This window comes from Ooceraea biroi, chromosome 9, assembly GCF_003672135.1.
Source record: "Ooceraea biroi isolate clonal line C1 chromosome 9, Obir_v5.4, whole genome shotgun sequence".
Classification (NCBI taxonomy): Eukaryota; Metazoa; Arthropoda; class Insecta; order Hymenoptera; family Formicidae; genus Ooceraea; species Ooceraea biroi.
Window position 1 is genome coordinate 13846204 of NC_039514.1, and position 26430 is coordinate 13872633.

Below are 26430 nucleotides of genomic sequence, written 5' to 3' on the forward strand. Positions count from 1 at the left end.
AAAGTCACGAACGCCAAGCGAATCGAGGCGACGGCTTGTAGTAGCAACGTGCGCGCGCTAGTGTCGGCATCGGTGCTGCTCTTGCGTGTCCCTTTTAATATCCGCCTCCTCTTCCAACTTTTCGAACAACCGGGGAACAACGTTCGTTGCTCGTGAAGAACCGGTTTCTATCGGTTAGTGGGTAGCGGCGTAAGCTAGCGTGCGGAATCATCAGCCCCAGCGAATTACGAATATTATAGCGAACATGAGCTCCTCGACGTTTGTCGGGTAAGACTTCAAACATTTCTTGCGAATCCGAATCGCGATTGGATCGAAATCGCGGATTCTCGGAGATCGTCAGAGCCCGCGGAGATGCGCGCGTGCGGACGACTCCGAGTGGCTTGTGTGCGTGTGTACGTACGTGTGACACCCTTTTACGCCTCTCTCGCATCCCCCGAAGTATATTTTCGCTAGAAATAGCGCAAATGCTTGCGACTACATTAGGAAAGCTTGATGAAGATTCCTGCGAATATTGTTTTATTAAAATTCAAGTATCATTCAATAACTATCATCCAATATTAACAATTAGATTCAGTTTTAGGCGTGACTTAGATTAAGCGCTAGGCCGAACTTTACTTTGATATACGTATTATGCATACGTTTTATTATTATTCTTATTACAACATATCGTCATCACGATGTCAAAATACCATATTACAAATTGCATATTATCTACATGAACTGTTTGATATGTACATATGCGCGCACGCGCACGTATATACACATACACACGCGCGTGCAGACACACCGGCGAATGAAGGGAGCAGGGAAGAGGTGGAACTCGTTTTTCGTGACCATCGCCGGTCATCGGGCGCCGCAAGGCCGAATTGGCCTCGCCGTCGTTCCAAGGAGGGCCCCGACACGTATAATTTCAGCGTTGAGGCGAGCGACACTCGCTCGATGAGACGATTCGATTTCAAGCGTTAGCTTTTTCGCGAGTCGGCGCATTTTTCTTGCCGAGACACCGACAAGTTGGAGCAACGCGAGGCGGGGGTTGATGCGCTTTAGCGCGCAGCAAGGCCCAGCATACGGCCCAAGGTGTCTCGCGGAGAGTCTCTCCGAGAGACATCTCCGTCTTTGCAAATTGAGAATATTGCATCGCATAGCGTTATCAATCAAGCACATGTGCTTATGGACCAAGCACGAGTGCTTGAGTGTGCTTTGCAGACTTGCATGCGCGAACACGTTATTTCTCGCAATTGCTAATGTTAAATTGTATAAGTAATTTTGGATTTTTTTGGATAAAACCAAGTTGTTTCATAATCAAGCTTCTCTAATTTTTCTATTATTTTATTATAGCTGATTCTGCTCTCTTTCGAGTAGTTGCACGTTAATTATGAATAGTTTAATTCGAACGATCGATTTGCTGGAAAATCCCAAATTACTGATTATACAACGCGATAGTAATTTCATCACGATCATCTATGTGCGTTAGTCTGATCTCGAGGTTGGTCTCGTTCTTGTGATTTCCGAAACTTTGAAAAGTTCTCTCCTCATAGCAGCGAATTCTCTTGATATCGCCCGGCGATCTAGCTGTACGTTCATTTATCGCGCATTTGCCGCGCTGTTGGAAATCCTAAAAATAAAATAATTGGAAGCGTTTTATATACGCGGGGCCTCCGATGCGCAGGTCAGCCCGTGCTAAAATTACTCCCGCTCGACGTGTCTACCTAAATACATTTCCACTTGCTGTGGTCCGTTGGCTGGGCTCCGAGCGTCGCACGGCGTGGCCGTCGCATCGGCATGACCGATTCGATTCGCCATGACCGAGCTTTTCCAAGAAACTTGGAGTTGTCCTCGCGGATGAGACATCGCACGCGTAGCTTCGCGATAACGCGACTCACGAATGAAGAATGAAGAAGATGCTCGCGACCTTCTCTCAGGAGAAAGTTGCAAGTGAAAGCTCGTTGAAGCAACGTTGAAGCAACATGTCCCAACGTTGAACAACTCGAGTTTCACGGATTTCATGGTGGCTAAAATAGAAGAATAAAAACGGAGGTTTATTCATAGCCGATCATTAGTCACCAGCGTCCAATAAGAGCGAGAGCAGCGCGGCGCACCGTAGGCAGTACGGACGGCATAGCTTATTTATGCTATGGAAATAACGTTTAAAAAGCTGGCAAATTTTCCACGAGAACGCGCTATCTCTTTCGACGAAGCACCTGTGAATCCGTTGAAATCGAGAGCCACGTGCCGCGCGCCGTAACGGTTGTGCCAAGATAAAAACGCCTGTGCTCCGCCGCCGCACTTGGACTTCTCTCCAAAACTCTATTATTAAGAATTATTTTCAGATTTTCCTCGCTTCTCTTTCCTTCCTTGCCAAAAAGTGGCTTCGCGAATGAATTGTTCTTATATGCTCAAGCGAATTTAACTTCCGTGCGTCTCATTGGGTTGCGGAAAACATGTAAAAACTTTATTTGCTATTACGTTGTTCTTATTCTTTCTCTTTATGAGAAATGAGAATAGATCTCCTTGAGAATCAACATAGTTTTATGCAATTCTATACAATTTTACGCTTTATTATACGATTTTACTGCTTGATTCCAAGAACTGCGCATTTTGCTTGCTCGCCCGAATCAAAAATAGATGGAAACACGTAATCTCGAGATCAAGTAAACTAATCCATTTAATTTGCAAGTATTTTTTGTTTCATGTATACTGGATATATGGAACTGTCAATGGCTTTTAATGATATTTTTATTGATTTTTATACTAATGATGTATTAACATTGCATTAAATGTGAATCGCAAGCTATATTTTGCGCGATTACTAGATATCTTTCGATCAATCTTTGCGGCCAATGTTGTCTGATCCTTTTAAGGAAATGACCCTATTATCTTAAAAGGAGAAAAAGATTCGAATCAGCCTTCATCGGATTGCACGTTAGTTTCTGAATGACAAAAAGGCAATCGATTGATTACCGATTAATAAATTAAATTTTTTACAAACATACTTTCAAGTCGGTTACATCATCACAATTGATTTTTATATTGCCAAAAGGAGCAATCAGTTTTATTTGAGTGGACAATGAATTTGTATCATAACGTATGATGTAATATAATGAAAGATTTTGTGCAAAACTTTTAATGATCATTTTATCACTTATTTGCATTCATTTGTATGCTTAGAAACGGTAGTAAATCACATTAAATTACATCATACATTAAATCATACATATGTACGAAATGTATATAATTGGAACGTGTATATAAATATACCGTGTGTTAACGTGAGCAAAGTACGAATACGCGCAAGCTGATTCATCCTTGAAGTAATTGCATACCACAGATAAGATAGCAACGTCTCATGCAAACGAAGATGTAGAATTCGTTTTCGTCTGCCAAATGTATTCTCGTGCAAAATCAATTTTTCTCCCATGCAAAGTAAATGTTTATTACACACATTGAGAGACGGTATAAGATCGCCTTAAGATAATAAGATCTTCCAAATTTATTCTGGGTGTATTAATCATATCCTTTATTTCTGCATTTGATTATTTAAAATGGAAAAATAGATAATTATTTAATTGAAATTGTTTAATTTTTACAGGAATCCGGACGTCATGGTTGCAGGTACGTTCTACGCATCATTATATGACAATATATCGATTTGAGAATTAAATCTGCTATAATTAATTATGACCTCAACTTTAATTAATTAGACATTTAATGATTTTAATCATTAAATTATTTAATTCTCAATTTACTTGATTAACACATAAAAAAGATATAATAATAAAATGAATCGTGTGCTCATCAATATTGTTTGTAATCCAGGAATAATGATTTCAGGTCCACCTCCTCCACCGCCTCCTCCACCTCCAGTATCTGGTCAACTGCCGACTATGAAGATAAGCACTGCTGGGGTAAGATGAAAAAATACAATTTATAATGTGTTATCAAGATTACCGATCTCGAGCTTTTATCTTCCTTTAATTAAAAGTTAACTAAAAATGATTTAATTTATTGATTTGAATTAATCGATATTTGCGTAGAATGCACCATCAAAGAGACCGCAGGTAGTTAGCAATGACGCTTACGAGCCGCCAGCAGCCATTCAGAACGCGATGTTAACGAAAGACAAGAAGCCGTTTACGTACACTCCGGGCATGGGTGGCAAATTGGATCTCTCGCAGATCCGTAGCCCGCGAATGGCGAGGAGAGTGGCAAAGAACGCCAACGACGAAGGCATAGAAGGACCGCCGAAATCCGCTGTCGAGACGAAGCCGTCGTCCGCAGCTACTACCGCATCGAATCCGTTTGTGCAACCACAAGTTGCGGTACCTGTCTTTCCTACCAATGTGCCGCCCCAGCCTTCCCTCAATAGGGTACCGCAATCACCTTCGGTTAATAGGACACCGTCGAATGGTAATCATTTATATTTATCCTTTATCTTTACTGAGAATCAATTATTATTTGTTGTTGTGCATCATCATATGTCATCCTATAAACAAACGAATGAATCGCATATGCTTATCAGATTGGAACGATCGGATGTTCCTGTAAATTCCTGTTTCTTCTAGCTATGGACAAGCAAGCTGAACCAACAAAGAAAGTTACGAAAGTGGACACGAAAGCAGCACCGATTATAGTAACATCGAATCCGAATACTCCGGAGAGTCCGAGTACCCCAAGTACCCCGACACAAGTCACTTTGGCAAAGGCCCCTACACCTTGGTTGCAAAATAAGAACAAGCCGCAAGAGGAACTGCCTGAATGGGCAAAACGCACGAGTGCGAACAAAGCAGCCAACAGCCCGACGGAAAACGCACCCGCTTCGACAGTTTTCGTTCAGGTGCAACAACCGCCCCCGCAGCAGATGAAACCTGTGCAAGCGAAGCAAAGAGCGGAACAGGAACAACAACCGATTCAGCAGCAACAGTATCAGCAACCGCGACAGCAACGGCAGAACACCGATTCCGCAATGCCTCGACAAACCAATCAACAACACGAACGTGTTATACCGATTCGAGTAATTTTTTTAACTAAACAATTTATAACAATAACTGCTATTTAACTAACGCCTACGTTTACAATATTAGGTGTCTTTACCCTGCAATCAGTGAAATCATGTTTTTGTGATTATTGTTCCTTCAGATCGAGGATAGACCATCGGTATTCGACGTAAAGCACGAATCTGGCCATCATCAGTTTAAGCAGCCAGCTTCAACTTTGCATCATCAACAGCGATGGGGTCAAGTACCCACGCAGCAGACTCAAGTGGGAAATCAGATGCAAAATCGTCCACAAGAGCAGGACCATTCTCCGATTCACGTTGCAGCTTCATCTCGTCCGACCCAACAACCGGTTGGAACAACCTATATCATCCCTCTCGTAGTAGAAGGTAGCGATAAGAAAACGACGCCGTCTAATACCGGAAACAGAATAATTGTACAGACTGCAAAGCCGTAAGTTTTTATTAAACAAATCAGATTCAGTTTATTAGAAATTTGCAAATTTTGTCAGTTGGCTAAAAAGAGAAGTTATTTTATAGACATCAAGAAAATAATTAATTATTTGAAAGATAGCAAAAAGATGGATAACGATGGCAAATAAATTATTGACATGATATGTATTATTTTGTTATTGTTAATAGAAGAAAAATAATTAAAAATCTGAAGGCGAGTCAACTTTAGCACAAGTCTATATCACAAATTAGTTAATAGTTTATTTTCTCTGAATTAGTTATTTATATGAAAGTTTCAATTCTACTGACTATTGAAATTAACAACAGTATGCAGCAACAGCAACAACAGCCGCATTGGGCTCCGGTTCACGAGCCTGGTCCAGTCCAATCGCGATCGTTCCGTGTACTTCAGAAAATTACAGACACGGATTCTGCATCCAACGATGTGGGAACAGAGCAAATACGTAAAATGGAGTTAAGTGAGGATGAGAAGATACTCATGAATAAGTTTAAAGAGCAAGGTAGGACAGTATTATTCAAATCTATCATTTTGACTGGTCTTACATTAGTATAAAATTGCAAAAAGTTGAAATTGCTTGATATACTTGTACAAATATGTGTCACAAATACCTGTCTCGTATGTATATGCAGATAATATTAATTATTTTTAATGAAATAATTTTGTTTTCTTCACTTAGTTGACCACGAAACTTATCTTCACCAAGAGGAAGATCCGAGATATCGTGGTGCGGCTATACCTTCTCGAGCTTTTCGATATTTACAAAATATGACGGACTCGAGTGACGCCTCAGTTAATTCCGTAGGTAAGTTTGCTTTGTAAGCACATGAGAAATATTTTTATATGTTGCTTATTATTCCCCTTGATATTTTTTATAAGTAACAATATTTTCAATCGATTAAACGCATGTGTGTAGGGCAATAAGAATCAAACGATAAACGCAGACAATATCGCATTCGTGTGTTGCAGCACCACGTAATGTTACACAAAACGTTGTGAATAAGAAACAAAATAGAAATTCCAAATCATTCGGTAAGTATGCGGTTCACAAAGAAATCTTGCCTCATATCGTTTTTAATTTAAATAATCATACTTAATTATGATTGAATTTAATGAAAATGATCGAACTGAATGATATTTGATAAATGTGCTTCATCGATTCTCATGCAGAAGAAACACAGGCGAACTTGCCGCCCAGTGAGCAACAGGTTCAAGAACCGAGGAAGTACATGGGTAGCGCAATTCCTTCTCGGTCCTTCAGGATATTACAAGCAATGACAGCACCGGAAAGTGTCGGTAAGTATATTCACTAGATGGAATCATTATTATCTGTAAAGCTATCATGCCAATTATAGGCATTTTTTTCTCTTTTTTTTGGAAACGCCACAAATGTCTCCAAAAAGTTTTCTATATACATATATATGTATATGCATTTTTATTTCTTTTCTTTTACGTTTACGATTTCAGTTTTTTGGAGCAGTTTTCATTATTTCGTAACTCTTATATATAAGGTGAGGCACCTAAAACAGGCCACTTGAATATCTCGGCTGTTACTGGTGATAGAAAAAAATGTGTCAGACCAAACTTGCATGGTTTCGAGGGACACATAATTTGTTTTAAATAGTTTTTTATTAGGTGGACGCGTAGAGGTCATATGAAGGTCAACTTCGTTTTTTTAAATGATATATGTTTTTTTACGTACCATCTAGTAGAGCGTTTGAAGATGCGCACATTGATCTACGGGTCAAAATCATTCAAGGTCACTGAAGGCTAAAATTTCTAAGTGCTAGAACTTTTTCATTTCTGAGTTTACGGTATTTTCAATAGCAGAGAACTCTAGGCAATATAAAAAATATAGATATCAACAATTCAGAACTTCTCGGAAAAGAAAAAATTTCTAAGGGCTAGAACTTTTTCATTTCTGAATTTACGATATTTTCAATAGCAGGGAACTCTAGGCAATATAAGAAATAATGATATGAACAACTCAGAACTTCTCGGAAAAGAAAAAATTTCTAAGGGCTAGAACTTTTTCATTTCTGAGTTTACGGTATTTTCAATAGCAGGGAACTCTAGGCAATATAAAAAATAATGATAACAACAACTCAGAACTTCGCGGAAAAAGAAAAAATTTCTAAGGACTTTCTAAGAAATTTTTCATTTCTGAGTTTACAGTATTTTTAATAGCAGAGAACTCTAGGCAATATAAAGTAAATTATTTTCCCTTGCAGTTGGCCTTCAGTGACCTTGAATGATTTTGACTCGTAGATCAATGTACGCATCTTCAAACGCTCTACTAGATGGTACGTTAAAAAACATATCATACCATTTAAAAAAACGAAGTTGACCTTCATATGACCTCTACGCGTCCACCTAATAAAAAACTATTTAGAACAAATTATATGTCCCTCGAAACCATACAAGTTTGGTCTAACACATTTTTTTCTATCACCAATAACAGCCGAGATATTCAGGTGGCCTGTTTTAAGTGCCTCACCCTGTATATATAATATTTAATACAAGTTTTATTAATTTTATCTTGTACAATACACACACCTACATACACCTTCTCCATTCACAAATTAATATCATAATAGCTTATTTATCTGTATACACATTAATGTTTCGTAACGAGCGCTTCACATCCCAATAAATATTTTATTCAAAGTAACAAGTACGTGATACCGCTCGAACATTCTTGAAACCTGTGTTCACAGGAATAACAAAAGTTTTCTTCGCTGCTACTTTATTTGTCGATAATTTTATGCAAACATACATACAAAAGGTGTGTGAAAAAAATATTATTTATTTGGCGTTTTTATTAACGTTTTCTACAGCCAGAGAAAAAAAAGAAAGAGAGAAAAAGAGAGATAAAACAACGTATGATATATAGTATAAACTATAAAAGGTGTATATTTTTAATTCGTTAACTTCTTATTTATCTTATATCTTTTATATGTATAAAGTTCTCTGTGATATAAATATAATTATATAGCTATTTTATAATACAGATATATAGGAATTAATGAGAATGTTGCATGATCTATATTAATGATTTCATGTTTACTATCGCTAGTATTCGCAACATAATGCAAAGTGGTTACTTGCATGTACTTAGTCACAAGTATCACGATTCTGGTGAAGAACGAGAACGTACGGAAATGTACACGAATGCGAGTTATATTCATATCAGAATGTATTCTCTTATACAATGTATTTAGTTAGCATGATATACTTGCAATTTTACAACAATTAGTATCACGATACATGTTGGCATTTGGACATAATAGATCAACACGTGACATTTACATTATAATAATATACACTACGTAAACCGCATATGCAAATAATAATTTCAAAACTTAAATATAGTATATAACAGTATTAATCTAGGCAAGGATCTAAAAACGTGGCTTGCAATATATATACATTAGTTAATAATTTAAAAAATTGAAAAAGTAAAAAATTATTAATTAAAAAATTAACATCATATAATATTAATTAAAAGTAATAAAATTCATGCATTCCAATCCTATTCTTCATCAAAAACAATTGTCACTTTTCTAATTCAATTGTTTTTAGACGCTTAGTTGTCCAGATGATATTGTTTCATAACATAAAATCTTTATAATATAATATTAGTAATGATATTAAGCTAAACGTACTTGTACCTTCGTTTGTATCTTTACGAATCTTATTTCTCAGGCGTTACCGTATTAAATACGTGTACGATAGATGTTCATATCTGCCGTATACAGTTGCTACTTTGTTGAAAATATTAAGACGCACAAAAGAATTTGTTGAAGTGTACTAGTTACTTTTGAAGTGCAATTGTAATTAAACATATAAATGTTGTTACAATTGCTCACAAAAATTGGCTGGTTCGCTGAAGTTCTTGTTGTTTTCCTTTGAACACAGGATGAATTGTTCTTCTCGTTTCCTTGAGCTGATAAATAATTCCGCTTATATTTCGTGCCATTATGCCAACTCTATCGCCTTTAAAATCGACCTAGCGTCACCGTACGCGTACGAAGAAAGGAATATAGGGAAAGAGAGAAAGCAAAATGCGAATTTGAGTCTCGTAAACTCACGCGTTTCCGGTCCAGGCAACTTTTCCCAAGCAGTTTTGCAAAGTCGCTCCGTGGATCATGCAACGCGCGAGACGACGCGATCGAACGCGCGATTTAAGGAAATCTCAGGCAAAAAACTGAAAAAACAAAAAGAAAAAAGCGATGTAAAGGCGCGCGGTTGTACGCCCGGTGTGACGAATCTAATTTTCTTCTGAATGCATTGTGCTGTTTGTTGTAGCCACGCAAGAAAATCGTCAAGCAGATTACACCTGCCGAACAGAGAATAACTTGCCGGGAAATCAGCAGGGTGTACTCTTCCCTCCTCCATCCGTTCCTATCTGGTATCCCGAGGGTTGGTGGGGCTATTATCCCGTGCAGTATAGCGCTCGACTTAACGAGCCCGCGAACGAAACGGATAAACGTTCCTACCTTCCTTACGCGTGTCCACGGTACCCGGATGGAAGTACGTACGTCGGTTACGAATCCTTTTTCCCGGTTTACAATCAAAATCCAGCGGACGTCGCGCAGGCAAATGTTGACTCTCCGAGCCAGTACGGCTACGTGACGATGTATCCTCAAATGAGCTACGACAATCCAGGTGTTCAACAGCCACCAGTCCATGCGAACAGCAGCAATCACTCTTATGATCACCTCACCGCCACTGCCACTTCACCATTCATTCAGAACGATATCTCATGCGAGCATCCTGTTCGAAATGACGCAGTTACTGGGGCAGGCAATACCGTCCTGCCCAATGAGATCAATCACTTGGACGTACTTGGATCGCAATGCAACGGGACATACAATTCTGCAAAGAACGTCTGTCGTGGCGAGAACTGCAGCAACGAGGCAAATGGCATTATTACAGCGATGAATATAATCGACGAGGAAGACGGCATGTCGAGTAATGCCAGGAGGCCTGATAAGGACAGGTCGGGAAAGAAACTCGACCTGCACATCAACGTACCTAACTACACATATGTAGACACGAGCGATTCCAGTGAATCCGGCGACTCCAGCGATTCTAGTAATGGTAACGATCCTAATGATTGTAGCGAGTCCAGCGATTCTATCTCTGACAACGAACACCTCTCAGATTCTTGCCGAAAGGGTCATCAGGCTGATGATACCACCTCCAATAACACATCGTCCGATAGTGACTCGGACTCCTATCTAGCCTATTCTACCGGCCTGAATCCTTACGAGAAGCTGGAGGACGATCCTGGTATTTCTTCCGGCAACAATCGCCAATCGTCGGTACTAATTGATGGCACCGACGTCACTAACACTTATCCGAGTGGCAATGCTGATGATCAGGAATGCGATTCGATGAACGATTCTGAAAGCAGTACTTGCAGCGAGAAGATATGTTTCGAAAATAATCGTTCTGATTACACGGATGATTATTTGAATCCTCGCGATACGTTTGAACAGGACGTCACGACGAAGATACGTGAACCAAACGCCGATCTGCAATCCGATGAAACAAGTCCTACTGGTCGCGAGTCGGAACGCCATCAGGATAATCCCGACAACGCTTCATCGATGATTCCTCATCAATTGAGTGTTATTTATGAGAACATGGAACGCTCAGATTCTGAGAGTCCCTATTGCGAAAGTAAAAGAAACATCGACGAACGGAACGAAGCTCCCTTCGAGGGAACCGACGAACCTCCCGACGACACCGAGACCATGATGGTCAGTGTGAGTTTGCCCTTGAGATTCAAGTTCTTTGTCTCCGAAGATAACGAGGACATCACCACGGTGATAGTCGGCGACAGTAAGATAAAAGAGGAGAAATCGTGTGGCACCACGAAAGAGTATTCGACAAGAGATACAGACGACAAGACGGACGATGTCCGTGTCAACTTCCACATCGGCAATGACACCAGCGTAGATTTCACGCTGGTGAAGAGACACGTGTCAACGGATGATGCCAGCACGAATGCAATACCACATGTAGATTTCACTTTGAGAAAAGATTTTAGTCCAACCTTCGATTCTCAGAAAGACAGTGAGATCGATGAAGAACATAACGCGGAGGAAAATCCGCGAGCAACGGAAGTCGACAAGGCGAATCAATATACAGAATCAACGTTGAAAGATAATGACGATCCTATTGTTTCCGAGTCGATGATGGCTACGCAAGATATGTCTGAATTGAACGACGAAAATCGCAAACTTGCTCAAGCTTCGCAGGAATTCTGTTACAACTTTGAGAATCTGGATCTCGAGGAAAAAAGAATGATTGCTGAACCGAAAGTGGCCGAGTGCTTCTGGATGCAAGAGGAGACACCTCGGCTCCAAGTTGTCGATACGAATTCAAACGCGTCCGATAGAAATGAAACGTCGGATCAGCAATACCCTATGGACGGCAAAGATGAGCAGCGTGTTGAATCGGAATTTTGCCAAATAAGTGGAAAGCGTCTGCTGAGCGTCCAGGATTCCCGCGAAGATACCGATGATGAGGACAGCGGAGTTACTTCAGACCTAAGCCGCATGATATCCGAGGTCGACACAGACTCGGAGTGCACCTCTTCGAAGAACTTGAAGAGGTACCAGCGAACGCAGACACACTCCCGACTCTTTCGGCTTCTGAACGATGATTCCATTCTCACCTGCTCTGACTACCCCAAGACGGACTCCTCCTGCAGGAAGGAATACCTCAACTTGCCGCTCAAGCCCAACGTCTTCAATTACGACGACAGTTATTGTTCCAACTATTCGAGTGGCTTAACATCTCCCGAGTACTCGCCCGTGCTAGAACAGTCCTGGCGAAAGTTTTACGAACCTTTGAGCGAGGGTAGCGCAAGTTTACCTAGTCTCGCGATTGATCACACAGCGGTATGTCAATCGGAGCAGCCGTCTTATAAAAACGATCCATACTTCCGTGCCTGGAAGAACTCGAAGTCGCATCCGGGCCCGCAGGATCACAATGTCGTGCCTTCTCTGGCCTACAAGATCCTCGATAGCAGGATGCCCTCCTGGGCGTACAAGGTGAACGTGCTATGCCCGAGAATCAAAAGTACGAAGAACGTGCCGCAGACCCTGCTGACCGCCTGCCCGACACGGCAACCTGGTGGGACTAACGATTCTGTACCGGCGGTGATTCCTCCTATCCCAACGTCCTGTACGAATGCTAACACCGACTATTGCTGATGGCCCAGGGCAGAATGAGGCCGTGTGTTTGCCGCCGCGAGCGACCGCACCACGATCCACGGACATACTTTTCTCTCGATTCTCTTCGCAAGACGGGGCTGAGTATGCCCGAGGCGCTACGGGCCACGTGATTTTTTTTCTATCGGTACATATCGTTTCCATATATTCGTGTATCAAACTCTTCATTTCTTCTCCGTCTTTCCCTCTTTCCCTCTCTTCGCTTCTATTGTCTATCTATTTTTTGTTTTTTTTTAATTTTTCTATCGTTAAATCAATTATATATGTATATATAATCCTTTTCTCTTTATCTCTCTTCTTTTCTTTCTATCTTTCTATATCTATTTGTTTTTGTCTTTCTTTTTTTCTTTTTAGTTCTCTTTTCTCTCTCTCCCTCTCTCTCTCGCCCTTTTCTCTTGCAATTACATCACGCGGAAAGCCTGATCGTTAGATATCGATGCTTGGTTGCTTTGTGCATGTTGTGCAACTAATACTGAAATTCAAGAACACGAATAGATTTATTAAGATGCGCAAAATATTTGAGTAAGCGATAGAAAAAATTGTTCAGTAAGACTGTTTGATAAGATTCAGACACGACGTACAATAATTTTTGTTCAATATTAAATTCAGTATAGATAATGTAATAAGAGATGAAAGAGATTAGATACAAGAATAATTAAAAAAAAGGAGAGAGTAGCAACGAAGATCGATAGTATAATTAAATGTAGATATGTATAAGTGGAACAGAGTGTTTTTGTGTTTTCAACAAACATTCATTTATCTCGTCAATTATATACAGCATTTCAGTCTGCATTCTTTTCAGAATTTTTTGAGAATTTCATCGATAGTATACAATCTACGTACTATACTTTTCGTTAATTTTATCTTTACGCTTTTGCAATAGAAACATTATTTGTGAAATATTGGATTTATTGTTTTTCAGGTCCCGATGCAACCGATTACTAGAGATTACCGAGAGAGGATAAGTGGAATCCTCCTCCTTGAACAAGATCAAATTGTTAGTGTGCTTTTTTTTCTATTTTGTTTACACAATAATCCATAATGCTCGCCCACGTCGTGTTTGCCGATGCTCCGCCGAAGAAATAAATTTCTGAATAGTTTCTTCAAAGGGAGCTACGAATTGTTAATGAATTATTTAAATAATATAAATTCACCATAAGTCTCGTAGAGGACACATTGTCGACAGACAATTTTTTAATCTGTCCATCGCTTTCGATTTGCATTTCCGAAACTTGTGTTAAGGATAACTCATTTTCTAGTTTTTAAAAAGTTGCACATTAAAAATGAATAGATGATTTTGAATTTTATTCGTGATTACAGAATGCTGAATATTTGCATCGCGTGCAATTTTTTTCGTTTGTAAATAATAAGGTTGTTTTCAATATCCTCCATTCAACTGCAGTAGTAGAGAAAGTACTTCCTAAGGAATTATTGGTATCCTAAGGAAGAACCCGAAAATTTGAACCGCTTCATGACAAGATCGTCCGTTTCAACACGTTGCAATTGCACATCATGCAGCACGCTACTTGAGCAGAGCCACGTGGTTTGTTTAAAATCAATAATTTATTATGAAAATTTATGATAACGCTCTTTTTAAGAATATTAATCATTGCTGAGAATATATGTATACGCATGCACACATCGTCGTGAATCTTGTTACCTGAATCTCACTGTATTACCCTTACTCAAGTTGTAAAATAAATTATTTGTAACGTTGACACTGTTAAGTATTATGTGATTACCTGTGATTGCTAAGAATGCAATGCAATCGCTCTTGTTCGAGAATCACAATGCGAAGTCGTATAATAACGATATGATTATGACATATTAATGACGTATTATTAGCTCGATTTAGATCGTAATTTACTGTATAAAGATCATCTTTATTTCTATATTATATCGGCGCACACAATACATACGTTTTTAATGTAACATTCTAAGTTGTTTGTGTTGCTATGCTTATATTAGAAATATAGTAATGAAACATGGCACGTAATTATACGTATAAGCATAATTCAGAGTGTGATATACGTTCGTTTATGATGCATGATGTACGCTATAACTGTCCAGAGGAACACAACCCAGATTGATTCGATAAAACACAATGCACGAGTATCCATTGCGCCGATCCTCCAATGGAACGGGAAGATTTGGTAGCATATACTATGGCCCACGTATAATACCAGCGCGTTCATTCCTAGATTTATATTTCCAGACAATGTTAAATATTAAAATAGACTAGTAGCTACATCGCGCGATTTCACTGCTACAAAAGAACAAAAATTCAAAAACGTTCTCATACTTTCTTTAATTAATTAATTTTTTTATCGCATTTAAATCCTACATGCGCTTGTTAATATAATGTAAAGCTTAATTTTATTTTATATTTTTAGCCAAAGAATATATTAAAAAGTCCTTGTTTTGATTAAAATTGTAACAAAATGTTGTAACAAAATTGTAACAAAAAATATATATCTATATATGTCTAATATAATTTTAGTCTCTTTTTTTCTCGTTTTAGGCGCGTAATGTATATGTATTATATTTACTATTAAGTTTATTTTTAATTTGACTACAATTAACTATTGCGATTTTGGTTGAAAAATGTTTAGAACTAGATTAAACAATATATTTTATATATATCGTTGCTTACCAGGTATTCTGAAAGGTCCTCCTCGCCAAACTCTAGTAACGTCCACCAGTAAGTAACATCCGGATAGAAAAGCCAGGGCAAAAGAAGTTGAAACAAACACGAATGACAAGGACCTGTATAATTACAATCATTTTAAGTGATTTATTTTAATTGTAACTTTTTATTAAAATAAAGTTACGAAAAATTCTAAAAGTAAGAATAAAAATAACAAATTTTGTTAGCATCTTACCACAAGTTTTTATTGACGGGTATAATGTCAGTGAAATGAAAGGCGCAGCCCAAACAGCCGTACAGTGCTGCCCATAGAAGCCATCGCATAACACGATCCTTCCAATCTTTATATATCATCAGAATTACACCAGCGTGCACACCTAGAAACACTTGAAATATCGTTGTGAGGCACCCTGAAAATAGAGAAAAGAAAAGCGTACGCCTGTTAAATACAATTTTAAAATATAATGATTACAGTAGGAATTTTAATAATAATCGTTGAATAATTTAAGCAAGCATGACGATTTCTTTATCAACGACCTAGTTATTATTTCTTATCAGTATTAGCACTATGGAATTAAAAAATGCGAAAAAATGTATTTATCTTTTCAACATATATGTTCTATGAGATCAAATCTAAAAAAAACCTATGCCCTTTAAAAACATTGGACATCTATGAAGCTTATAAAATTATATGTATGTAACGAGGAAAAATTACCCAAAATTCCTTCGGGATCGAAAGGACCGGTTCCATAAACGTACTTGATAGTTGGGTTTTGATAAACATGATTCAAAGTCAGTACGATCTTGTCTATATATCCAGTCGCGCCTCCGGTACAGTTAAAGTATGTACCATCCTCGTGTCTTCCACCTGGCCCGAGATACCCGCTGCGGTGTACGTAGATTCATCATTATTTATTTACATTATGCAACGGAGACGATTTTGTTATTATAACTACAGTACAGTTAAGTACGTCAACTACAATTTACAGTTGTAAATTGAATTACAGATCGATATCGATTTGCGTACGTGGGACATTCTGGAACCGGAAGGCCGAACGTTATGGCGCAATGCACGATTATTAGAATCAACATTACGCAGAAGTGTGGCAACAAGCTGGATATATCTTGCATCTCACGTGTTATCCATGTGCGTGATGAGTTCTATAAGTTACAAAGAGTTCATGTGTTATTGAGATACAATAATACACTAATTTGCAGGAGACGTCTATTACAATACGCATAGAAATATTTTCTATTGCGTTATTAATTGTGCTATGAATGTAATTTGTAAATTGTTTTTATATGACATTCTTGATCAACTTGATCTTACTATTGAACTTGATTTATAACTCTTTTTTTATTTATGAGATTTGTGTAAAATAATAATGTATAAATATGCCAAGACCATTTTGCATCTGTTACATTATCTTCAGCTTACCTGAACAGCTTTGGATTGTTCAGATGCAAAACAAAGGTACACTAGACCAACAATTAGAAAAGAAATTCCGAATCGTTGAAGAACACCGAATATGCGTATGTTTTCCAGTTGTGCGTTTGTTCCCAGCGTGTTTAGCGAAACGCCTATCAGAAATAGAAGGAAACTCCTCTGGAAATATCAATCAATATGTAAGATATAGTACATAAGGTTTATTTAACTAAATATAATATGCTTATCTATATCATACGATAATTAATTAAATCAGTATAAATAATTAATTAAATTAATAATACACTACTGTAGATATAGTCTTCGTTTGTTGTTTGTGCGATACTTACCTTTAAGATGGAACAGCTAATCTGAGACTTTGAAACTCCACGTCTTAATTGCGCCGATAAAGCTATAGGAATACAAACTCCCATAATCCAAATGAAGCAAGGAAATATCAAATCTCCTGGTAGCATACCGTTCCAAGTTGTATGCCCCAATATGGTATAACTACCGGAGCCATCATTAATAAATATCATACAAAGAATGCTAGCCCTATCGATTAAAACAATAAATTAAAATTAATCTAAATTGTCGTGAATAGTAAGTAATAATAGCAAGTAGTAGCAAAATGACATTCACAATTATGAGAGGTTTTCATGTAATTGTAACATGCAACCATACCCCCTAAATGTATCAATAGCTTTCACACGACGTTTCCTTGGTTCTTTGTTACTTGGTCCTTCCTTTGCGGCTTTTCCCCATCGCCTTTTAAACATATACCATAATAATCTTCCAGTGGATATGCCAAATAAGATAAATGTAATTATTCCCAAAATAATAAACAGTTCTGTAAACAACATAATGCGTTTGTCGCAGATTTACACAATGCATTTCAATATGCAAAGAAGCTATCAATATAACCATATAAATTATACATCTTTTCCTTTAAGAAGAAATAAAAATAAAAGCTGCAATAATTAAAATCATATCTTAATCGATTTCTCTCAATTGCGATTATGGTTCTGCAATAATCCTCTATTGATTATTATTTATGATTATTGGTATACCACGTTATCAGAATATCGCCAATTATCGTCAATTATCAGAATTAATAGATAGATGAAACGCTGAAATCGCTTACGAATGATAAGCTTATTGCTTTTATCACAAACTGATACTTTAATCATATAATTCTTATATAATAACGTATAATGATATTCTACGGTTCTATATATGTGTGATATTTATAATTATTAATTTTCGAATATTTTTTAAAAAAGCATACCTGTGTATGGATAAGTTGAATTCTTCAAAGTTTTAAAGTTACAAGTTTTATTTTGTACTGCCAATTCGTATAAACCGTATTGTCCTAGATTTGGTGACAATTCGCAGAAAATATCGCTAAAAAAGATAAAATTCTAGAAAGAAATTATTTAAAGATACAATAAGAAGAATATCCTGATAAAAAGTACAAATTAGATAAAATAAAATATTAATCTTGATAATAAATCGTTTGTCAAAGAAAAAGAATTATTGTATCACATGTTATAAATCAAGGAATTGCCATATAAAAAAAGAAAAGTCAAATGTAACAAACTATTTTCTTAAAATTTACCTTGTAATTTTGGCAGATATGTATTCATCACTGCCATCGTTTTTTAGAACTCTCCATTTTACTGCTTTCACCGTGCTGAATTTTAAGCTCGAATTGACCTCGTTCGAAATCCGCGCTATTCGCTTGTATGGACACTAAAAAAGTACATTTATATATTGTTACATTGAAATATATATATATATATAAATCGTGATGCGTTTTTGTAAAAATTTTTAATATAAACTGCAAATTTTCTCTTCTATTTTATTTTAACAAGTTTGTTATTTCCTTTTTAGTTAGTATAATAAATTTAATACATATCAGAAAGATCTCCATTAGTTATCTATTATTAGTAAAAATCTAAAAGATTAAAAATTATGCAGTACAAACTTATAATCGTATTTACCGATAAGCAATCTGTAGAGAGCGAATAAAGCCACGTATCAAAGTTGCTATTGTCAGACATCACATTTACGCAGGCTTCGTCGAATTTTAAGTGATCATAAACACAATTAAGTTCATCCATTGCTGAGATTTAAAGCTCTACAAAGTAATATTTTCATTTCGACTAATTTATATGTGTTATTTTTCAATATATAAAAACATAATATATATGTAATAAAGTACTTTTATAGCTATATATATATATATACATGTATGTGAAATATGTTTACCCGTTAATATGCTGCGTAGGACAAAATTTCAAATAACTGTATCTCGATTTCTCTCTTACGTAACAAGCTGAGACTTCAATTAAATATCATTGTTCCAAAAATCTCTCGAGCTCAGTTGCCGTCGACGGCATCGATAAACACCTGTACCAGTGCGAAGGCGACGCTGGACTGAAGTGGCAGAACAACATTTCTTAATATCTCGAATATCGGAATGCGATTACATCAAGTCAAACACATACGGGCGAAGAGTGAAAGTGAAGATTTGTGTCGATCGTTCGCGCCGTTCACGTTCAAACATGTTTTTTTGCAAGCAAGAGATTATGTTCTGAGTATAAATCGAGCATAATTTAATCGAACAATACGCTCCCCAAGTCCGCCCATTTATTTCAGAGACAATTCGTACAATATTGCTTGTACATGTAGTAGTAAAGTTTCGATATCAAGAAATTTGTTAAAGCTTAGTTAGTTTGTCGGCACGATTCAGGCGATTACAAGATTAAGTCCACTTTAAATTCATGTTTTGATGCGCGTATGTGTGCGTACAATGTAATCGTATTTATGCGAGTTCATATTGAAGTCCAGCAAAAATTTGTGCAAATATTACGCGTTGTCGCTTTACGAGAAATGAGTCAAGAAGAATAAAAAAGAGAAAGGTTCATTTTCGCAAATACAATTTCATCTTAATATTAACGCATGTTAATCCAGGCGCATTTCTGGTGTATTAGTAACAAAAATTAACACAAAAATATATTACCGATATACATATATATATATATATATATATATAATTAATATAATAAGTTTATATGATTTAATACACTTTATTAACTTAGTGCGATAATAACATTAATAATCTAATTAAAATATAAAGTGATAATACAATTTTTACGTTGATAGTTATCCATATGTGTTTGCTGTACGATCGAAAGATGCAAGCGCGTCCATTTCCGCATACGTATCCGGTATCCGTCGGAATGATTAGTCGTATTTCTTCAAATCCGCTGCCTGCGTATGTGTAGACATACGACACGCATCCATACAATGTTGAGTTACAATGTTTTCGTTTCTCCGGCGCGCATGTAGATGCACGCACGAGAGTTGCAATGATCGAATATCAAGCCTTGCTTGAATTCCTCCAAGACGACGCGTTAACAAAGTATTGACACGAAAGACTTCGGGAATTCGAGTACAAGGTAGCTAATTCTTAAAAAAAAATTATTGACTAAGTAGTGTTCGTATTTCTTTGTGCATGTGGCATAAGAAATCGACGTAACTGGGGCTCCCATCGTTTCCTCTATCCTCAACCAAGAAATGACGCAGTACCATCTCCAGCTTCTCGCGTTGCCTCATTATCGTCAACTGCAACAGGAGAAAACAAAAAGATTGCATCGCAATCGTTTCGAAAGTAATCCCTTCGTCGCGACGAAATGCGTCCAAAAATTTGCGAACTTACTCTCATGCAGTGATGTCTCTCAGCGCGTATCCGATCGATGATATTTCTGATTCTGTTGTTCAGAGGAGCGTCTAATACTGGCAGTGCAGTGCGATCTGTATCGACTTGGACTACTGAAGGTACACCGAATACACCCTGCACCCATTGAGGAGAAAGTGCCATACCCAGCCAAATGAACATATGAACGCTATTTTCTGCAAAATACAAAAAAGAAGGTATAATACCTAACATACATATATAAAGATATAACACATGGAATACTATTTTAATATTAAATATAATATTATTTAATGTGAGTGTATTATATAGATATTAAAAGCTTGCAAAATATGTCGAGTCTCACATGACTTCATGTGGTTCAAAATTTTATTTTTTACGAATGTGGGGCTCAATGATTACTTGAAAGATTGCGAAAGATAGTCGATAACGAATACGAATATTTTGATCGATAAGATTTTATGTATCGTTGCATTAATAGTAATATAAAAAAAAATAGCTAAAATTTGAAGAACTTTTTGCCCATATATTAATATCTAAAATCGACAATAAAAAAGATATATAGCAAGATAAGTAATTCTGTTATTACCAAGTAGGTACGCGCCATCATCTGTGAATTTGTCGATGGAACAGCGCAACATCATAGGCAATTCCGTATCCTGAGGATCAATGTCATGTAAAGGAAATAATCTGGGATACGTATACGCAACGGATATGGAAATAGGCATCGTTGCGACCGCTTGCATAACGTAAGATCTATCATCGATCGTCATATCGGCTCCTGAGGAAAGAGAGTAGATAAATGATAACTTAATCTTGCAAATTAAAGGCGCGTTAAACGACGTTGATGCTACAAAAAATACAGAATACGCTTTTACCTCCTGCCAAGGCATCGCTTTTTAGTAAACAATTGATATAAAGCGGAAGTAACTTCATGCATTCTGGTAATATTAATTGCCCAGCGCTGGATGGTGTTGCACAATGTTTCCGATATATGGCCAACATGTTGGCGCATCTTGCGATAAGATTATCCTTTACCGCTTTCGGATTAGATTCCAGCAGCTTAAAGACACCTAAATGCATCATTCAATTAGGTATTATTATCTGAACAATAATATATAATTCGCGTGAATTCTTTTAATCCGCGTCTGTCAACATATCTTACTTTGCTTCGAGAAGAAATTTATGATAGCGTCCAAGTCACATGCGCGATACAGTTCGGCCATTTGCGACGAGGTTTTCAGGCTCAAGTTTATGATTCGTAATCTTCTTATGCCGCTGCAGGAAGTATACAGCAAAGCTACTTGGATGTAGACGCCTTCGTCCTCCGTCAGTTTGTCGTCGTGCTTAACCTCTACTCCGACAGCCTATTACGTTAAACAAAGTTCAGTATTGAATATTTGAATTTGATAGTTGGAACACATTAAATTCTAAATTCTGTCGTACTACGATGATGTAATCGTTGAATTAAATACTGATTACTATTATTACTATATTAATTGAAGATTAATTGATCTACTACTGAATAAATGAATTAACTAGAATTTTAGTATTAACCAGTTGTAATGATACCTTATCGCAATCTACACTGGCCAATTCCATATCAGTTGTATTGGACATAAAGTAGTGACCGTGGAAATCTGTCGCTCGGACGCCCGTAGACGTACGCACTCGCATAACGGCATCGAAAGCGATTGGTCTGCTAATGTTATCGATGACATCTGAAATTAATCTTTCGCCATCGATATCAGCCTGCAACAAAGATCCCACGATTATGTTCTTCGTTAATAATTTTGTCTTATAGAGGCAAACATTTATCTTGAAATGTCGAGTCCAAATATTTTTATTAGTTTATCATAATGTGAAATATGAAGAACTCACCTGGAAGTAAGTATACTTGTAAATCTCTCCTCCAGTGAGACGAGAAATCTGACCGACCGTTGCTACATCTACATAAGAATTATTAAAAATGAACAGATCCACGCTGCAACCCGCAGCAACGCATTCCTGACCCAAAGTGTTATAAAAATTGTTTTGTGGCACTGCGAAAAACAAGATAATTATAAGCACATGAAAATTAGAATTAGTACATGCATCTAGTACGAGTATAGTAACACACACCTAGCACTGTTTTCTCTTTATCTGTCCCAAGTACCTTACGGTCATCGCGATTTTTCAATTTTCCAGGTGCATCGGCAATTGGTAAAGACGAATGGAATACTAACAATTTGCCAGAGCATTCGTATGCCTGAAAGCATAATGAAAAATATATAAGATATAATAGATATACAATCTTGCATATAGCAACTGCACGCAAAACTATGAATTGAATCTGAAAAATGTGTACGTGCCATATTTAATCATTAAAAAAAAAAAAGAGTTGATCTATGTAATTTTTTATATTTAAATCTGGCTTCTTGGAATCGACTCACCCTTTATGTACACAACTACATGTACTATATGTAACAAAGTACTATACTACATTTATTGTGTGCATATACATTTAGTCTTTGTACCTTTAATGCTTCCAAGCCAGCTTGAATGGCAGGAGCAAGAATCGTTTCTGTTTCTCGAGTATCCGCAAACATCTTAGGGATTTGTAACATGAGACTGTCGATGACCGCGTCACTCTCCTCGATGTCGCACAGAAATCCATCCAAAAGCGGCATAAACATGTCGTGAACATCTCCGACGAGCAACATTTGCGGTTGAGCGAGACGCGGATTGACATTATAGAAATGTACAGTATTGTTGTACGTTATAAAGCCAACTTTCATGTTACTTTTCGTTTGTCCAGCATCAACAGGTAGGTTCTTGATTACAGATTTCATTTTTGTACACAGCAAATTCACTAATCCAGATTTCACTGTATTATATGATACGTCAATTACGAATACAATGGCCGGTGCTTTTGGAAAAATATTGTCCTGTGGACAGAATAAGAATTTTGTGTCTCATAATACGTACATGTGATAATATCTTTAACACAATCTTGGATAAAAAATTTCGAATAAATATTTTTTAAATAATTTTATATCTTTTATACCCTTTGTGTTTACTTATAATTTTCTAAAGCATATAATGCGATTGTAGTTACTCCATTAGACTTAACATACTAAAATTTTTTATTTTCCAAATTATACAAATTATTATCAATTGATTGGTAATTACCCTGCAATAATCCTTCGTGGCTATATATTCAAATGTACCCAACATCAGTTCCGGTCTTTCGTAACGATCTAAGCGTTGTCCCGTATGATCCAAATGTTGAAAGTACTCGTTTGGAACTAAGTGCAAAGAACAACATAAAAATATAATATAATATATAGAGTAAGAACATATTCAACTTTAAAATTGTCAGTTCTTACCTTCCGTCGTTGCTTTACAAAACATACATTGGAATCTTCGGCCAGCATCGACAAATTGCATGAATGGACACATGTACGCTTTACAACGTATGCAACGTACCGGCCCGATCTCACCCATATCTACAATCGGCGGTTCGCATTCTCCCGGTACAGTACGAGCCATTGGACTAATCACAAGTCCGAACGGAACATTGGTCTATGAAAAATGCGAATGCTGTGTTGTGAAAAAATGTATGTAATCAGACAGAATCATCAACATATGTTAACGACAGGTACCTGCTTTATGATATCAGCGGTAATAGGGACAGTATACATGGTAGATCTGATGTATCTAGGAGAGGCGTTTCCTTGATCTTGAGTTACAAAATTTGTCGTCACCAGGGGTGGTACTAGGCCTCTCTGATTCGTAGTGAATACTCCACCTCTCGTGCTTTGATCGTCCTGCATCACTTGAATCTGCGAAGAATCAAGCATAAATAAATGAGCTGATTTTTTGTCGATTTGATTTACTTTGGAATAACGAATATATATTCACAAATATTAAATATATATATATATATATATTTAATTATTTCAAATTTTGCAATAGATTTAATAGTTAACACAATAATATTAAATTAAATTAGTAAGAATTGAATTCATACCGGGCTGGGCATTTGTTCTGGATCGAGCCGTCTAGCTTGCTGCGGCTGTAGTCCCGATTGATATCCTGTAGGACTGGCTGTAGCGCCACCCTGATACGGACTTCTCTGATTGTTATACATATCCTATGAAACAGAGAACAGAGAAAAAATAACTAAATACTAACTGTGTCCAACGTTTTCTCACATATAATAATATCATGTGAACGTGACTGTTCTATAGACTCTCTCTTCAAAATTATTACCAATGGTTTTGGGAAACTTTACAGACAAAACCAAGATTCTTAACAAATGTCGGAAAACTGATAAATTTGCGACATTAGTCATACCATCTGATTAGGATATCCTGGCTGTTGTTGATACGTTGGTTGTTGATAATTTGGAGGAAGTCCGGCTGGTCCACGGTTCAGTCCCGAAGGACTAGACAAAGGTTGCCCTGGTAATGGAGGCGCAGAACCGTATTGTCTTTGCCCAGCTTGCGGTAGATTCGGTCCAGCAGCATTCGGCATAGTCTGGCCTGGCATCGGTGGTGCCGTTTGTAGATACTTCTGTCGAACTTGAGCAAGGCTAGGTCCTGGAAGACTCGCTATAGGTTGTCCCGTTGTCGTGAGAGGAGGAGGAGGATATTGTCTTGGTTCATATTGTGGTAAACCTGGGCTAGCTATGGTCTGTGATGGCAATGGTGGTGCAGAATTGTAGTGTCCCACTCCAGACTGAGGTAGGCTAGTACTTGGAGGATTAATCACTTGAGTTTGATAACCTGCAGTAGGTTGCCCATGAGATTGTCCGTGAGGGTCTATGGGTAAACGTGGAGACATTTGGGAAGCAGGTACACCCTGAGACACTAGAGGACTCGTTATTTGAGAATGATCCATGGTTTGATTGGGCAATAAGGGAGAATGCATCTGTGTGCCCGGCAAGTTCTGTTGTCCCATGACCGGCGGCCTTGAGAAGCTTTGTTGGGTGTTCATTGGTTGAGGCACTGGTGCAGCATATGGATGCTGCCTCCCTATTTCCTGAATATGCTGCATCTGTTACAAAGAGCTTTATTACAAACTGAACGACTGTACAACTGAATAAGGTGGATATATATTAAGAAAAGATTAAGATTAAACAAATAACCAAAGTTGTTAGTGGGCATTGTCTAATTTATGTAATGTAAAAGTAGCACACAAAAAATAATAATGATCAAAGAAAATTTATACATGTCTCACTACAGACAAGTTTCATTATTACAATTCATTGATTATTAATGCATACATAGAAATAATGAGTAAATTGCTTAGAAACAAAAAAGAATATGCATGACAATTATGTCACAATAATTTGATACATAGATGCAAGTGGGAGGCAGGGCTGATGCCCTATACGTGTACGAATTAAGCTGCCATTTTAATGTAAAACGCATACATCAAAATATTAGAAATTACTAATAGAAAATTGTAAAAACAGGCGTGTGTGACATTTCAAGTTCTGGAGTCAGTAGTACAAAAATACCGATATGTACACACGTGGAAAACTTACGCACATACAGTTGCGATAAAATATATAATACACTTACGTTATGTCGTGAAATGTGTCTGAATCATAACAAAACTGAATATCCTGCCAAAAATGTTTACGCGAAAACGTTCCAGATAATGTACGTCGATGTAATCGTGACTGCTGCCGATGCCACGTAAGGCGGCATTGCGCATGCGTCGGATACACGCTGACAAGACACGTCATGCTACAATTTTGCCCATCATGACTGTAAGTACCACAAAGCATATTTCAATACATAAAGGAATCGGTAAACGGGATATTTAATGGATGATTGATAGAACGACATTTTCAGTGATATACTTGATAATTTACTCCTATATCTATCATTCTTTATCATCACCATCAAAATCATGGTGATAAAATGACTGCC

General features: G+C 37.3%; 3 protein-coding genes across 5 annotated transcripts; 1 reads left to right on the forward strand and 2 right to left on the reverse strand.

Moving 5' to 3' along the window:
* The first annotated feature begins 26 nt into the window (after positions 1-26).
* On the forward strand, positions 27-12854 carry LOC105277302. Its single transcript, XM_026972450.1, has 11 exons — positions 27-267; positions 3590-3612; positions 3832-3905; positions 4035-4407; positions 4563-5011; positions 5137-5447; positions 5774-5967; positions 6145-6270; positions 6435-6497; positions 6636-6761; positions 9774-12854. The coding sequence occupies exons 1-11, from the start codon at positions 245-247 to the stop codon at positions 12692-12694; spliced, it is 4683 nt and encodes a 1560-aa protein (XP_026828251.1). The 5' UTR covers positions 27-244; the 3' UTR covers positions 12695-12854.
* Positions 12855-14059: 1205 nt separating this feature from the next.
* On the reverse strand, positions 14060-20274 carry LOC105277303 (heparan-alpha-glucosaminide N-acetyltransferase). 3 transcript variants are annotated; one of them, XM_011335563.3, is made up of 12 exons: positions 19057-20274; positions 18789-18925; positions 18404-18537; positions 18074-18189; positions 17470-17635; positions 17136-17340; positions 16798-16965; positions 16387-16520; positions 16075-16244; positions 15595-15769; positions 15366-15478; positions 14060-14909 (listed from the first exon to the last, which is right to left on the reverse strand). In XM_011335563.3, exons 2-12 carry the CDS (start codon positions 18906-18908, stop codon positions 14728-14730), a joined length of 1683 nt encoding a protein of 560 aa, XP_011333865.1. In that variant the 5' UTR covers positions 18909-18925; positions 19057-20274; the 3' UTR covers positions 14060-14727. The 3 variants fall into 3 exon arrangements, with proteins under 3 accessions (XP_011333865.1, XP_011333866.1, XP_026828248.1); XM_011335564.3 differs by lacking the exon at positions 18074-18189 and having other exon boundaries at positions 17470-17553; positions 18789-20274; XM_026972447.1 differs by lacking the exons at positions 18074-18189; positions 19057-20274 and having other exon boundaries at positions 18789-18922.
* Positions 20272-26228, reverse strand: LOC105277298 (protein transport protein Sec24C). Its single transcript, XM_011335558.3, has 15 exons — positions 26077-26228; positions 24845-25546; positions 24519-24641; positions 24151-24330; positions 23875-24070; positions 23678-23793; positions 23023-23433; positions 22628-22754; positions 22388-22548; positions 22079-22258; positions 21672-21873; positions 21385-21579; positions 21096-21287; positions 20510-20703; positions 20272-20415 (listed from the first exon to the last, which is right to left on the reverse strand). Exons 2-15 carry the CDS (start codon positions 25544-25546, stop codon positions 20272-20274), a joined length of 3123 nt encoding a protein of 1040 aa, XP_011333860.1. The 5' UTR covers positions 26077-26228.
* Between the last annotated feature and the right edge of the window lie 202 nt (positions 26229-26430).